This window comes from Megascapheus bottae, chromosome 25, assembly GCF_031878675.1.
Source record: "Megascapheus bottae isolate mThoBot1 chromosome 25, mThoBot2.hap1, whole genome shotgun sequence".
In the NCBI taxonomy this organism is placed as follows: Eukaryota; Metazoa; Chordata; class Mammalia; order Rodentia; family Geomyidae; genus Megascapheus; species Megascapheus bottae.
In genome coordinates, this window is record NC_143533.1 from 9,328,962 (window position 1) to 9,343,046 (window position 14,085).

Below are 14,085 nucleotides of genomic sequence, written 5' to 3' on the forward strand. Positions count from 1 at the left end.
TGGGCCTGGATCAGCCCGGAAATGTTCATCTATGTATACTAGTTTTAAATGAATGATTTCGTTTTGTTTGATAAAATATTTATCCTCTTAAGACCTGCTGCGTCCGTCCCATCCACAAGAAGAGGTTGAGTCAATTCGACTGACTGACCCGACATTCAGTGGCATCTTGTGGGCAGCACCGTCCAAGCCACGCCCATTTGCCTTCATCCCGCCCCCCCCCACTGGTCCTGATGCGCCTGCGCGAAGGTGGGGCGGTGCTTTGCCCTTTGTTGTGGGCCCCAGTTTCCCAGGACACCGCGCGGCTCTGGGGTGTGGCTATGCAGATGAGGCACTCGGGGGGCGGGGCGGTTGCAGCGTCGGCGGCGGCCGGGGAGGGTCAGTTGGAGGCAGGCGCTCGCTGAGGCAGGAGGAGGAGGGTTCTCGGCCCGCGGCCTGACAGGGACTTAGCCCGCAGAGGTCGGCCCACGCGCGCGACCCCACACCCACCCACTCATCCACCTGCCCACCCCCCTGCGCCGCCTCCTCCCACCCTGAGCTGAGCCGCCGAGGATGATAAACACCCAGGACAGGTAACGGCCCGGCCCAGGCTCCCCGCCCCCATCCTCCCCTCGGCTCCCGAGGGCCCCCTCCCCCACCGGCGGCCGCTGCCCGCGCCCCACGGCGCCCCCACACGGCGCCGTCCGCCCCCGCCGAGGCCTTCCCACTTCTGCCACCGCCGTCCGAGCTCCAGCCCCCGGACTGGGGCCTCCAGCCCGTCTTTCTAGCCCCTTCTTTCCGGCCCGGCCCAGCCCCCTCCTCCAGGCCTCCTCCTCCTCCTCTGAAGCCCCCTCCCCCCCGTCCAGGTTCACCCAAGTCCTGCCTTCCCAGTCAGGTTCATCCCTCTCCCCCCCTCCTTTTTTTTAAATTCCCAAAGGAACGATGCCTCTTCCCCAGACTGGGCTTGTTTCTTCAAGCCGATTGCCTGGATGGCCTCTCGTCTCCCTCAGGTCTTTCTTAGGCCGCCCAGAAGTCACATAATCGCTTGGAGTCTGATGGAAACTGCGCCCCAGCTCGACTCTTCTCATCAGTCCTCCCCTCCCCCCAAAGTCCAGTTCCACCCTTCACTTCTCCACTTGGGCCGGTACCCCCCCTCATCTGCCCTACCCCCCTCAGGCCTTGACAGTGATGCCCAGTCTGCTTTTGGCACCCAGCTTTGTCTTTTCCCTCTCTTCCTCCCTCCATACACTTCTCTCCCCATAGGCCCCATTTTCCCTGCTCCCCGTCTTCATTTATTTTAAAAAACACTTTGGACTGGATTCCTGTCTTTCATCCTGTTCCTCTAGTGATGGCTTCCTAATATTCCCAGCGCTACTACCTTTGAAATGTTCTCCCTGCTACACCCCTCTCTTCTTAATTAAACCCCACCTTTAAGGTGATTGGTTAGGTATGAGAAACTCACGACCCTCCCTCCCCCCAACTTCCAGAGGAGACCTTTCTGGGCAGCCTCCATTCTGTGGGCTTTCGGTGCCTCCACATTATGCCGTGTTCTTTGCATAGTGGGCCTTTGCAAGTTTCCCTCATTCCAGAGGTAGACTGTGCTTCTTTCTGAAACTGCACAGTGCATTTCCAAAACTTGCCTCCTGTGTCCCCCCTGCCCACACTAGGCACAATTCATTGCTCATTTTTGTCTTTCTTTCAATTCTCCTTCCAAGTACCCTTCTCATCCGTCTTCCTCAAATGTACCCATTTCAGCCCCAGGTGATGTTCTCTCAATGTGTTCTGATTTATTTTCACAGTGTTCACAGTGTGTGTGTGTGTGTGTGTGTGTGTGCATGCATGCGCTGTGTGCGTGTGTGCACATGCACATGCTTGCAAGCGTACTGTACTGGAGCTTGAACTGAAGAGACTGGGTACTGTCCCTTAGCTTTTTTTTTTTTTGCTCAAGGCTAGTGCTCTTCCACTTGAGCCATACTTCCATTTCTGACTGGGGGTGGGGGGATGGTTAACTGGAAACAAGTCCCACGGGCTTTCCCAGCCCTTACTGCCTAGGCTAGCTTCAAACTTCCATCTTTCATATCTCAGCCTCCTGATTACAGACATGAATCACCGGTGCTCAGCTTTCATTCTCAAAATTTTTAACTCCACTTGCTCTGTATGTATTGTAGTGGCTTCCATTTTCAGTTCTGACCCATTTCAAGTCTTCATTTTTTTTGTCCCTAGAAGCACATTAATTTCACACACCAAACCTTTGTACTCAAGTTCTACCTTATGACCTGTGTCCCTGAGTAACGCATTATTTTGCAAGCAAGATCTGTTTCCTATAAATTCTCCTTGAAAACTGTGCCAAGGTTCCCCAAAACTAGACTTTTATAGCCTCTTACAAATAATCACACTCACTGTTTTTAATTCTCTTTTTATTTTGGAGACAGTCTTACTGGCTGGCCTTGAACCATGAAATCCTCCTGCCTCGGCTTCGTGAATGCTGGGATTACAGGTGTGCAACCACCTTACCGAGCTTAATAAGGACTTTTTTTTTTTTTTTTTGAATGGGTGCCAGTCCTGGGGCTTGAACTCAGGGCCTGGGCACTGTCCTTGGGCTTCCTCAAGGCTAGTGTTCTGCCACTTGAGCAGAACCTGGGTCTTTGTGCATGCTAGGCAAGTACTCTACCACTAGACCAAACTCCTGGCCCCTCTAGCTCAACTTTTTGCTGGATAATTAGAGATGGAGTCTTGAACACTTTTCTTCCTCAGCTGGCTTGAAACCTCAATTCTCCAGGTGTTAGCCTCAGTAGCTAGCATTACAGGCTTGAGCCAATGATGCCTTGTTATTTCTTGTTCTTCCATTTTTATATTTTTTTGTTGGTCATGGGGCTTGAACTCTGTGCCTGGGTACTGTGCCTGAGCTTTTTCACTGCAGACTAGCCCTCTACTTCCTTGAGTCACAAGGCTACACGGTTGAGCTTCTGGTTTTCTGGTGGTTAACTGGAAATAAGAATCTCACAGACTCTCCTGCCCATGCTGGCTTCACATTGCGATCCTCAGATTTCAGCCTCCTGAGTACAGTTAGGGGTATGAGCCACTAGTGCTTAGCTCTGTCCTTTTTTCTTTTGTGCTTATTATAGAGCTTGAACTCTGGGCCTCTCATCCTTGCCTAGCTTTTTCTTTTTTTTTTTGCCTAGCTTTTTCTGTACTTGGTGCTTTTACCATTTGAGATTGCCTCTGGTTTTCAGGTTTTTTTTTTTTTTTTTTTTTTTTTGCCAGTCCTGGGCTTGAGCTCAGGGCCTGAGCACTGTCCTTGGACTTTCTCAAGGTTAGAACTCTACCACTTGAGCCTCAGCACCACTCTGGCTTTTTCTAAGTATGTGGTACCAAGGAATCGAACCCCCGGGTCTTTGTGCATGCTAGGCAAGCACTCTACCACTAGGCCAAACTCCCAGCTCTTAAGTTTTCAGCTTTTTGCTGATTGGTTGTAAGTAAGATTTGTCTGCCCAGGCTGGCTTTTGAACCTTGATCCTCAAGTCTCAGCCTCTTGACTAGCTAGGATCACAGTGACCTGTATTCTCAGTGTTTCTTAGCCCTGGCTGATTGTCTAGAAAGTTAGTCCCTTGGTCCCTCCCTCATGGAATGTGTGTGTGTAAGAGTGTAATTAAGATTTATATTTTAAAGTTCTCCAGCTAATGTGAAACCAAGGTTGAAACACTTTGCCCTCTTCCCTAAGGTTTCTTTTAACAGTGTGTCCATCCTCCTTTACTGACCAGGGCTGCCACCTTGTCATTAGGGATTTCTAAGGCTTCCTCTGTCAGGAACTCTTGAAGTACCCAGAATACTAGCCAGATTGTTGTAAATCCTCCAACCTCCTCTTAGTCAGATCTCAGCCATTAGCCATTTCCTTCCCTCAGTTCTCAAATTTATCAGTATTCCCAGCCCCATTTCTTCCCTACATAAAGAAAGCTCGCTCTCCATGTCCTGCTTTGTTATGGTTCTGTGTGATCTATTCCTGTCTCCCAAGCTCTCTTTACGTATAATCCCATCCTGCTTTTACATGTTCCCTTCTTATCCCGCTTTGTATTGCTCTCTTTTATTCCATCTTTTCTAATGCGGTCCCTGTGGAGCTGAGGGGTGGCAGAGGGGTAGATTCAACGGTGTGTGCGGCCCCACAGTGACAGGTAGGAGAGAGCGGAAGTATGTGGTGGAGGGTTCTCTGCTGGATTTGTGTTTCTGCGGGGCTTGGCAGCTGAGGTGGCTCAGCGGTCCCCTTTGGACTCCTGCGGTGGAGAGATGCGAAGTCCTTTGCAGACTGGCCCAGAGCGCTGTGTGCTGGGACCCAACACTTGCGGTCCTCATTGAGGGTTCACTTCATTTGTATTCTAGCCCTTCTTCACTTTAGCGGTATGCCTACATAGAAATGGGGTGGGGGGTGTGGAGTTAGGGAGCGTCACCTGGAAGATTCCTAAGTGGCAATACAGGCTCGCTTGACTCCAGGGCTCTTGCTTAGTGTGTTGGTAATTTGAGGGGCCTGGCTGTGTGAGGCAGGTGGAGGGAGGAGCCAGCTGGTGTGCCAGGGCCTGGGCCGGGGCTGGGCTTTGGATCCAGCTCCTCCACTTTAGCCTGGGGGTAGGGCGGTGTATGCTGGGTGTCTGGTTTCTTTGAGCTGTGACAATCCTGTTTCCCAGCCTCTGCGGGCCTGCCTCTAACTTTCTGAAAGGAATCCCAGTAGAGCCCTAACTAGGGATTTTGATAAGAGCCGGAAGTCTTGGTGTTTTGCGTGGGTGAGGGGGAAACTAGCTGGGAGTTTAGCTCCCACTGTGTGGGGGATGGGCTACCCAGCTTCCCCAGCTCCAGTGGAAAACCCTGAATGTGGAGGCTTAGTTTCCTGGAAGAAGCAGTTGGGGAAGAGCTGGCTGTATGTTTTGAAAACAAATTTCTTCCTTTCCAGCCTTGTTCTGATTGGTGTAGCTCCATAATGCCAAGATTCCTGACTGGGGCGGGGAGGAGGAAGACATAAATGTGTACAAACCACTCTGTTTTCAAGGTTGTTTTTGATTGTTTGTTTTTTGGTGGTAGCACGAGGGTTTGAACTCCTCCGGGCCTTGCACTTGCTGGACAGGCTCATTGAACCACATCTCAAGCTCTGAACATAAGGTTTAACTAGATGAGGAAATCACACTTGTAGCTTTTCTCTGCCTGGATTGGCAAGCACGGGGAGACAGTATGTGTCCAGGGCTTGCCAGGACAGTGTGTGGAGAAGAGTTAGCCCTGGCTCCTTAGCTGTATGGGCTTTGGGGAGAAGCATTTGATTACACAGGCATGCTGGGGGAGGGGCGGGACATGAGTACAGCAGAATTACCTGAGTGTCATTACTAAATGGCTTTCTGGCTAGTTACTTCGTATTTATTTGCTTGTTGAGTGCAGAGTGGAGAGAGCACAGTTCCTAACATTACCTTCAAGGTATGCAGAGAGACAGACAGACAGACAGAGACAGAGACAAGAGACAGAGACAAGAGACAGAGAGACAGACCGACCCAGGAATCCCCCCAAATTGGAGGGGGATTTTTCAGAAAGCAGTGTGGGATAATAATAGCAATTCTCCATTCTGCCAAGGAATCCAAATTTAGCCTCAGAGCTGCTCAGATAGATCCATGGAGAAATGGAGAAAGGGGATTGAGGAATTGAGTAGAGGAATGTTACAAATGTGCATTTCGGGAGAATAAAGTGAGAGTTGGTCTGTTTTTGAAACAGTGTGCATTGTTGAACACTAATTGAAGACTATAGACCAGAAATGGCTGAGCAGGTGAGCAAGAGTTCCGTTCCTTGAAACCAGTAAGGTAGTTTGAGCTCGCAGCTGCCAGCACCGCCCCCAGCGGCCACAGCTTACACCATGCTTTCTGCAGGATAAGCTTTAAATTTCCTCGATGTTTAATAGTATATAAAAGTGATGTAATTCTGTCCTTGAAGGCCAGGCCAGGCCTGTGAGGAGCTTGCTTACCGTCCACATGAGGTTTGGTCTGAAAGCAGGATTCCCTAAGTGCACAGCGCTGCAGCTGCCACTGCAACTGCTCTCCAGCAATGCCAGCAGCAGACCTCCAGCACCACCTGTCCACGTATTCTTGCTTCTTGTCATATGTGCTTCTCGTGGGAAATCAACCCAAACCCAGTTTTGCCTTCAGCCTGTGATTCAGAGCAGTGACGTCATTTTCTTATCACGCTTAGCAAGTAAGACTCCTTTGGAATATGTAATGGCCCTACGTGAAATGATTTATGCCTGGCACCTGCCAGGGGCCCATTCTCAGATGAATAGGGGACTGAGCTGTAATGAGCCTCTGGTCACCCTAGACTGGTCTTCCTATTTCTTGGCTCTGCGTGATGGTAGTCCTAGATTAGTTGAGTTTATGTAAGGATTAGTCACCAGAGATATTCCTACTCTCAGAGGAAAAGCACCCTGTGAGGGTTATGAGGGCCTCTGGGTATTCTGTGAAAAAAAAAAAGAGTAAAATACTAGGAATGTGGCTTTTGTGTAACTTTACTTTTGGATACTTCGACACTGGTACTGGGGCTTTGAACTCAGAGCTAGAACACGTTCCTGTAGCTTTTTTTGCTCTGCCATTTGAACCACGGTTCCACTTTTAGCTTTTTTTTTTTTTTTTTGCCAGCTCTGGGGCTTGAATTCAGGGGCTGAGCACTGTCCCTGAGCTGCTTTTGCTCTACCACTTGAGCCACAGTTCTGTATATGTGGTACTGAGGAATCGAACCCAGGGCTTCATGCATGTTCGGCAAGCACTCTGCCACTAAGCCACATTCCCAGCCCCAGTACTATGCTTGAGCAAAGTAAATGTAGAAATGGAACCTGATATTAACTAGAAGTGATTGTATTTTGTGGTACGGGGGAGAAGCTAGGACCTTAAGCATGCTGTATCCCCCTCCTTGGAAGTGATACTTCATTGTTACCTTTTTTGGGCAGGAGGGAGTGAGAGGGCAGAGCCTGGGTGCTGTCCCAGAGGTTTTTCCTCAAGGCTAGTGCTCTACCACTTGAGCCACAGTTCTATCTCCAGCCTTTTGGTGGTTTAATTAGAGGTAAGAGTCACTGATGGCTTTGAAGCCTGAGTAGCTAGGATTATAGATGTGAACTACTGGTGCTCAGCTTTATTGTTACCTTTAAGTAGTTGTGCAAAGAGGTTGGAAGTGATCCTTGAAGACACCAAGATGTTAAACTTCTTTTCAATAGTAAGTACCCTAGTGATTTTAAAATAAGGATTTATGAAAATTTGATTAGCATCAACCTTTATGAAGGACGCGTCTGCTATATTCCCTGCCTGTTGGTAGCCAGTGGATGAAATCATGATCTGCTAAGGACATTTCACATAGCAGTTTGACAGGTGCTTATGTGCTTTTTTTTTTGTACTGGGAATCAAACCCGTGTGACAGGTCAGTAGCCCACCACTGTGTCCTGAGGGATGCTTCGAGTGGCTTGTCCCGTAACAACTGAGGAAGTAAAAGGTAAGGCACTAACATGTGGCTTGAGGGGTTACCTATACCCTTGTGTACAGCTGGGCTCCTTTTCTCTACACAGAGCCAGCCCAGCTGGATGCTTGGGTTCAGTTGGATACATTTAACTCTCCCTAATCAGCCTCTGCACTGAGCTGCTTAGATCCATCTTTTTGGTAGGGATTTGAGCTATATCTGTCCCCAGAGGAGTGACCCACATGGAAGGATTGGAAAGAGCTGAGCAGAGCCAGTTACAAGAAAGACTAAGTTGAACATGAAGCCTCACTTGCTTTAGAGCTTGTGAGAGACTTGTGTTAAGAAGCCACCTTCTCTTGTGCTTAAATTCTTCCAGGACTCTGTCCCTAATGAGGTCGATGGCATAATTTGGTGTAACACCATTTGAACACAAAAGTCAGGGTTAGAAGGAAAAGCTGTTGCTGGGCAATTTTGTGCCCCACCCCCTCTTTTTTGCTAGTCTTGGGGCTTGAACTCAGGGCCCGGGCATTGTCACTTCAGAAAGGAAGTGAACTCTGGGCTTGGATACTCTTTGCCCCTAAGCATTTTTTTTTGTCAGTCATGGGGCTTGAACTTGGGGTTTGGACATTGTTCCTGAGCTCTTCTGCACTTTGAGCCACAGCTCCACTTCTCATTTGTGGTGGTGAATTGGAGGTTTCATAGACTCAGACTTCACTGCCTGGCTGGAGCCTGGCTTTGAGCGGTGTTCCTCAGACCTTAGGCTCCTGAGCACTGAGGATTACAGGCGTGAACCACCAGAACCTGGCCCAGAGGTTTTTTTTTTGTTCAAGGCTAGCACACTAGCACTTGAACCATACCTCCGTTTCCAGCTTTTTGTTAGAGTCTCACAGGTTTTTTTCCTACCTAGGCTGGCTTTGAACTGTGATCCTCAGATCTCAGCCTCCTGAGGAACTAGGGTTACAGGGTGAGTCAGTGGTACCTGGCCATTCAGGTACCTTGAAAGAAATAATTTGTCATTCTTTGCAACTAACTAACAATGGATACTTTATAAATATAGCCAGTAAAGATGATACTTTATAAATATAGCCAGTAAAGATGATAACTGTTGTTTATTGTCTACTAAGCTTGACCTAAATTCCAGCTGGGTCTCTCAGGGAGCTGGAACTGGATCTTACTACTGTGGGGTCCAGAATCACCTCCCCACCCCCAATTTTGTACTCTATGGAGGAGTAGCAGATCCCTCCCAGGACTGTGTGTGAGGCAGAGAAGCAGATGAGCTGTTATTATAGCCTGGGCTGCTTGAATTGCTTTGAAGAGATCAGAAACCAGAAGTGCCACAAGCGTGTAGATTAGTGCTGGCACAGGTGAGGCCAGCAAGTAATTTTAGGAAAACGAAGGTTGTTGTAGGGGTTGGAGGCTTGGCTCAGACGGTAGAATGTCAACCAATGAGCAAAAGCACCAGACACTGCGTTTGAGCCCCAGTCTTGCACAACAGAACAAAACAACCACAAAGGGGATTCTGTAAATAAAGCAAACCTCTTGTGCATCGAGATGTTGGGGGGCGGGGGCTCTGTGCAATGCTTCTATAATGCAGATTAGTTAAGAATCAGAATGTTGGTTGGAAAGCAGGCTGAGAGGTTGGGCACAGCCTGCTCGTGTGAAGACCATTTGAGGAAGAATTCATGTGAAGCAGAAATTAGAGAGTTGCAAGGACCTTGGCAAGAAGCATCGCTTCGTGGTGAATGTAGCGGTTCTTTGATGGGCAGCTCTGCCGGCAACTAGAAGCAGACTGTCTTCTCCAGTGCCTGCTGCCCCTCACAACTGCCACAGGCCCAGTGACGAGGGAGTTGAATGCGGTATAGATGTGTGTGCGTGTGTGTGTGTGTGTGACCCTTGGACCCTCACTGTTAAGGGAAAATTGTTTTGTTTCCCCTTAACTCTTTGGAAGGGAAAGTTGTAACAGCTCATTAGCTTCCGCAGAAAGTAACACTCACTCGGAAAATGCCGGGGTGCAGCAGGTATTCCAGGAGAGGCTTCACACCCAAGAGCTCCATTTCTCCCCAAGAAATAGCCACATATGCTTCTGAGCTCCTGGTTTTGAAGTCCCTCGTGTGAACAGCTGGGCTCAGTGCGCGTGGATTTGTGACTCCGAGGGAATGCAGATCATACACAGGGGCCGTGGCGCTGCCTCTGTGTCGCACAAGTGGACACTCAGTTGTATTGCTCTGGCTGTCTAAACTTGGTGTGACATGTGCAGTCAAGTGAAGAGCACCATTCCAAACTGATTACTATGGCACAAGTACTTCCTGCTTCAAGTGCCATGGTGTTGTGTGTCACTCTAGCTGTTGTGTTGTTCTGTGTTGTGTTGGGATGAACATGCACACACAATTTGTGTCTTTCCCTGCATCTTCACTGATCCTTGTTCTGGGACCAGCCCAAGCAACCACTATATCAAAGTCAAAGAGACCTGTTGGGGCTGTCTGAAAGGCATGCTGTGGCCAGCCAGGGCACAATACCACGAGGTGACAGGAAACAGCAGTGGGTGTTTCTGTTCCCATAATCCAGCGAGTTATTGGTGTCTGCCTCCTTCCCACCCCACCCGCGTGACTGTGTACCTCTGCCGCCAGGCTCAGGCTCAACTCAGGAACGGGACTGGCAAAGAAGGGCAGGAGGGGCAGCCAGGGACAAGCGATATTCCACAAATGACAGTACACCTCTGCTCTGCTTCCAAGTCCTGTTCGTTTTGCGGCAGTGGGGTTGGCACTTGGCTTTGGCTTGTTAGGGGAGCATTCTGTCCCAGGCTGGGCCTTCAGTCCATGGCGCTTGGTGAATTTGCAGATCGACTCCAGCAAACTTTTCTGCCTGGGTTAGCCTCCACCCTCAGTCTTTCTGTTCTCAGCTGGTTTGGTTGTGTAAGTGCATCGCTGGCAGCCATAGCCAGGCAAAGCCAGTGCTTTTTCAGCATGATGGGTTCATTGGAGATCGCCGTAGCTTTCCCGGAAGCTCAAGGATTCAAGGCCTCGAGGGGCCGGGGGGTGAGGGTAGGAGGCAGTCTTGGTGTTCATGGCTTCCCTTCTTGGTCTCTTGCAGTGGTATTTTGCCTTTGAGTAACTGTCCCCAGCTCCAGTGCTGCAGGCACATTGTTCCGGGGCCTCTGTGGTGCTCCTGATGCCCCTCACCCACTGTCGAAGATCCCCGGTGGGCGAGGGGGCGGCAGGGATCCTTCTCTCTCAGCTCTAATATACAAGGTAAGGAGGAGCCGCCGTGGGAGGGTGGACGGGACGCGCTCGGGAGCAGCGCAACTGCTGGTTAAGGGCAGCAATCACCATTTTTTTTTTCCTCAAACTTTTTTTTTTTTTTTTTAGTTTACTTTTTTTTTTTCTTGTAATTAATAAAAGGGTTACATGATATTTGCCAGATAGAAGGTGCATTAATTCACATACATTGATACCCTTTCACATGTCTTGGTACCCGTTTCCCTCCCCCCCTTTCCTCAAACTCTTATTGGAGTTTGAATTGAGGGCCTCCTATGTCTAGGCTGGTGCTCTATTGCTGGAGCCACACCGCTGACCCTGTTTTTGCTGGTTATTTTTGATAGGATCTCCAAGGACTTTTTGCACCTTGCTCTGTCTGCTCTTGGCCTCCCAAGAGGCCAGGATTACAGGTGTGAGCTACTGGATCCAGGCAGCAGTCACTTTTGTTAGTCCTAACGGCTCAGACAGTAGGGGCTGAGAAGACTCAACTGAGGTGGCTATGTATGTAGCTTTTTCCGATTCTTAGCACCAGTTGCTGCCTTGTAATGCTCTGGTTCAGCATGAAAGTTAGCAGGGCAGGCTGGGAATGTGGCTCAAGCGGCCGAGTGCTAGCCTTGAGTAAAAATGCTCAAGGACAGTGTCCAGGCCTGAGTTCAAGCCCCAGGACTTAGGGAAAAGAAAATGATTAGCAGGGCAACGAGTCCTAGTCTTATGAAACTGGGCCTACAGGGCTGGGAAGGTGGCTTAGTGGTAGAGTGCTTGCCTAGCACGCATGAAGCCCTAGGATTGATTCCTCAGACATAGAAAAAACAGGAAGTGGTGCTGTGGCTCAAGTGGTAGAGTGCGTGCGTCCTTGAGCAAAACAGTCTCAGGGACTGTGCTCAGGCCCTGAGTTCAAGCCCTAGGACTGGCAAGGAAGAAAGAAACTGGGCTTAGGGGAGATACTAAGGACATGGTACTCTATGAGGAGCAGGCTGTGGTTTGTTGGGGGCCCGAGCCAAAGCCTAATAAATGGCTTTTTAAATTTTTTTTTGTCTTTTTTTGAGCCCAGGCTGGCTTTGGCTCCCAGCGTTAATGCGCGTCCATTACTACAGCCTAATTTGTTTTTACTTTTTTTTTGGTAGAAGGCAAAGACTATGGTGTTGGAAATAGTTTCAGCTTTCAATAGGGTGGGAGGAGGGGGGCCGCTGGTATTTTGGGGAACCTAAGTTCAGATACTTCAAATTCAAGATGGAACCATTAGTTCCCATCTCAAGTGTTTGTCGTCGTAAATTAATCATGTCTGGGATACCTTGACAATACTTGGCAGCCAGGGGATACTTTGTAAAAGCTTTTCTTCTGATTCTGGCTTTTGCTAATAACACCAGTGGCTCTTAGAAATAGCGTGTCTGCTAGGTACCAGCTGAGAGCAAGTCTGAGGTCTGAGGCCAACCTGAGCAGAAAAATCTGACACCCTTCCTCAAAAATAATCCAGAAAGGGGCCAGGAAGTTGGCCTAGTGGTAGAGTGCTAGCCTAGTATGCATGAAGACCCAGGTTCGATTCCTTGGTACCGCATACATAGAAAAGGCTGAAGTGGTGCTGTGGCTCAAGTGGCACAGTGCTAGCCTTGAGCAAAAAGTGTCAAAGGACAGTGCTCAGGCCCTGAGCTCAAGCCCCAGGACTGACAAAAAAAAATCCAGAAAAGCAGGATTAGAGGTGTGGCTCGAGTGGTAAAGCACCAGCCTTACAAGTGTAAGATAAGGCCCTGAATTCAAACCCTGGTATCACTTCCCCATGTAAAAATGAGAATGGCATGAGCATGCAAATCTGCGTCTCAAGCATGCCCGAGACTGGCTCAGGGGGCTCGGGTGTATGGTTCAGGTGGTGGAGAGCCTGCCTAAATTCCAGTGTTGCCAAGAAAGAAACCAAAAGACAAGGGAAGGCCCATGGGTCCGGGCGGTGGTGATCCCCTGCGCTGCTCTCCTCCCAGGACGACAAGCTCACTGTGACCCAGGACCTCCCTGTGAACGATGGCAAGCCTCACATCGTCCACTTCCAGTACGAGGTCACTGAGGTGAAGGTCTCTTCCTGGGATGCGGTCCTGTCTAGCCAGAGCCTGTTCGTAGAAGTCCCGGATGGATTATTAGCTGATGGGAGCAAAGAAGGGTAAGGACTGATGAGAGGAGCACGTGAGGAAGGCTCGCTCACACAGGAGGGGGAGCTGACTGATTGTAGGAGAACTTGCATTCTCTCTCCTAGCAGATACCGCTCTGTAACAGGCCGACTCCACCTTGTAATTAAAGCAGATAGTTGTCACATTAACTAAGTGCCTTGCAGTTCATTGTCCGCTGGAGCACGCAGGCTCCTCAGCCATTGCAGTTCAGTGCAGGCCAGCAAGCTCACACACAACCGCACTAGCTCACTGGGGTGTTGTTTTGGCAATCTTGAGGAGGAGTTGTCAAGTGGCCAATCTGTTGAGAAAGCCCTTTAAGGCGGCTGCAGGGCCCCTGGTGAGTGAGATTCATGCTAGATCCCAAATGCTGGTCTGTGAGCCGCTTGTACTTTCACAGGAACAACTCCTGTTGCAGGAAAAGAGAATTCAGTAACATTTTCCTCGCGGCTTCTGGCTTCTTCTCTGAACTCAGGGCTTTTTGGAGTCCTGAGCTCCTCATCCCTGGAGATTGTATATTGTATTGGCTCAGAAAAGGCTTTTTTAAGGGGGGGCAGTGGGCAGTTGGGGGCGTGGGGGAGAAGGGGGGCTTCAAGGGGTTAGTGGTGCGTGGGAGCCACTTTCTTTGCTTTTTACAGATTGTTAGCACTGCTAGAATTTGCGGAAGAGAAGATGAAAGTGAACTACGTCTTCATCTGCTTCAGGAAGGGCCGGGAAGACAGAGGTGAGGAGACCCAGCGAGGCCTGCAGGCCTGGGCACACGGACAGGGAGGCCACAGCGTCTCCTGGGAAGTCCTGGTGGCGGGGGGAGCCCGTGGGCCTTAGCCTCTCTTGTGTCTCTCATCTGAGTCCTTTTTATTTATGCTCTTACCTGTTGCAGCTCCACTCCTGAAGACCTTCAGCTTCTTGGGCTTTGAGATTGTGCGTCCAGGCCATCCCTGTGTCCCCTCTCGGCCAGATGTGATGTTCATGGTTTACTCCCTGGACCAGAACTTGTCCGATGAGGACTGATGGTCATAGAGGATGCTTTGCCCAAGAGCCACAGTGGGGGGCGAGGGGGAGTTAGGCAGCCATGGGACAGAGGAGAGGGGTTCTCGCTGTCTAGGCAAGGACGCAGAGGGGCTCAGGCTGAGGGTTGCCTATTGTGTTCTTGGAGTTGACTCGTTGACATTGTTTTCCATAAAGAACAGTATAAACATATTATTCACATGTAATCACCAATAGTAAATGAAGATGTTTATGAA

The 14,085-nt window shown here is 49.6% G+C and overlaps 1 protein-coding gene across 1 annotated transcript; it reads left to right on the plus strand.

Moving 5' to 3' along the window:
- The first annotated feature begins 356 nt into the window (after window positions 1-356).
- Window positions 357-14,085, plus strand: Oaz2 (ornithine decarboxylase antizyme 2). Its single transcript, XM_090358195.1, is given in 6 exon segments — window positions 357-569; window positions 10,528-10,603; window positions 10,605-10,685; window positions 12,662-12,837; window positions 13,480-13,565; window positions 13,722-14,085. Coding segments are annotated over 6 exon segments (570 nt in total). The 5' UTR covers window positions 357-549; the 3' UTR covers window positions 13,853-14,085.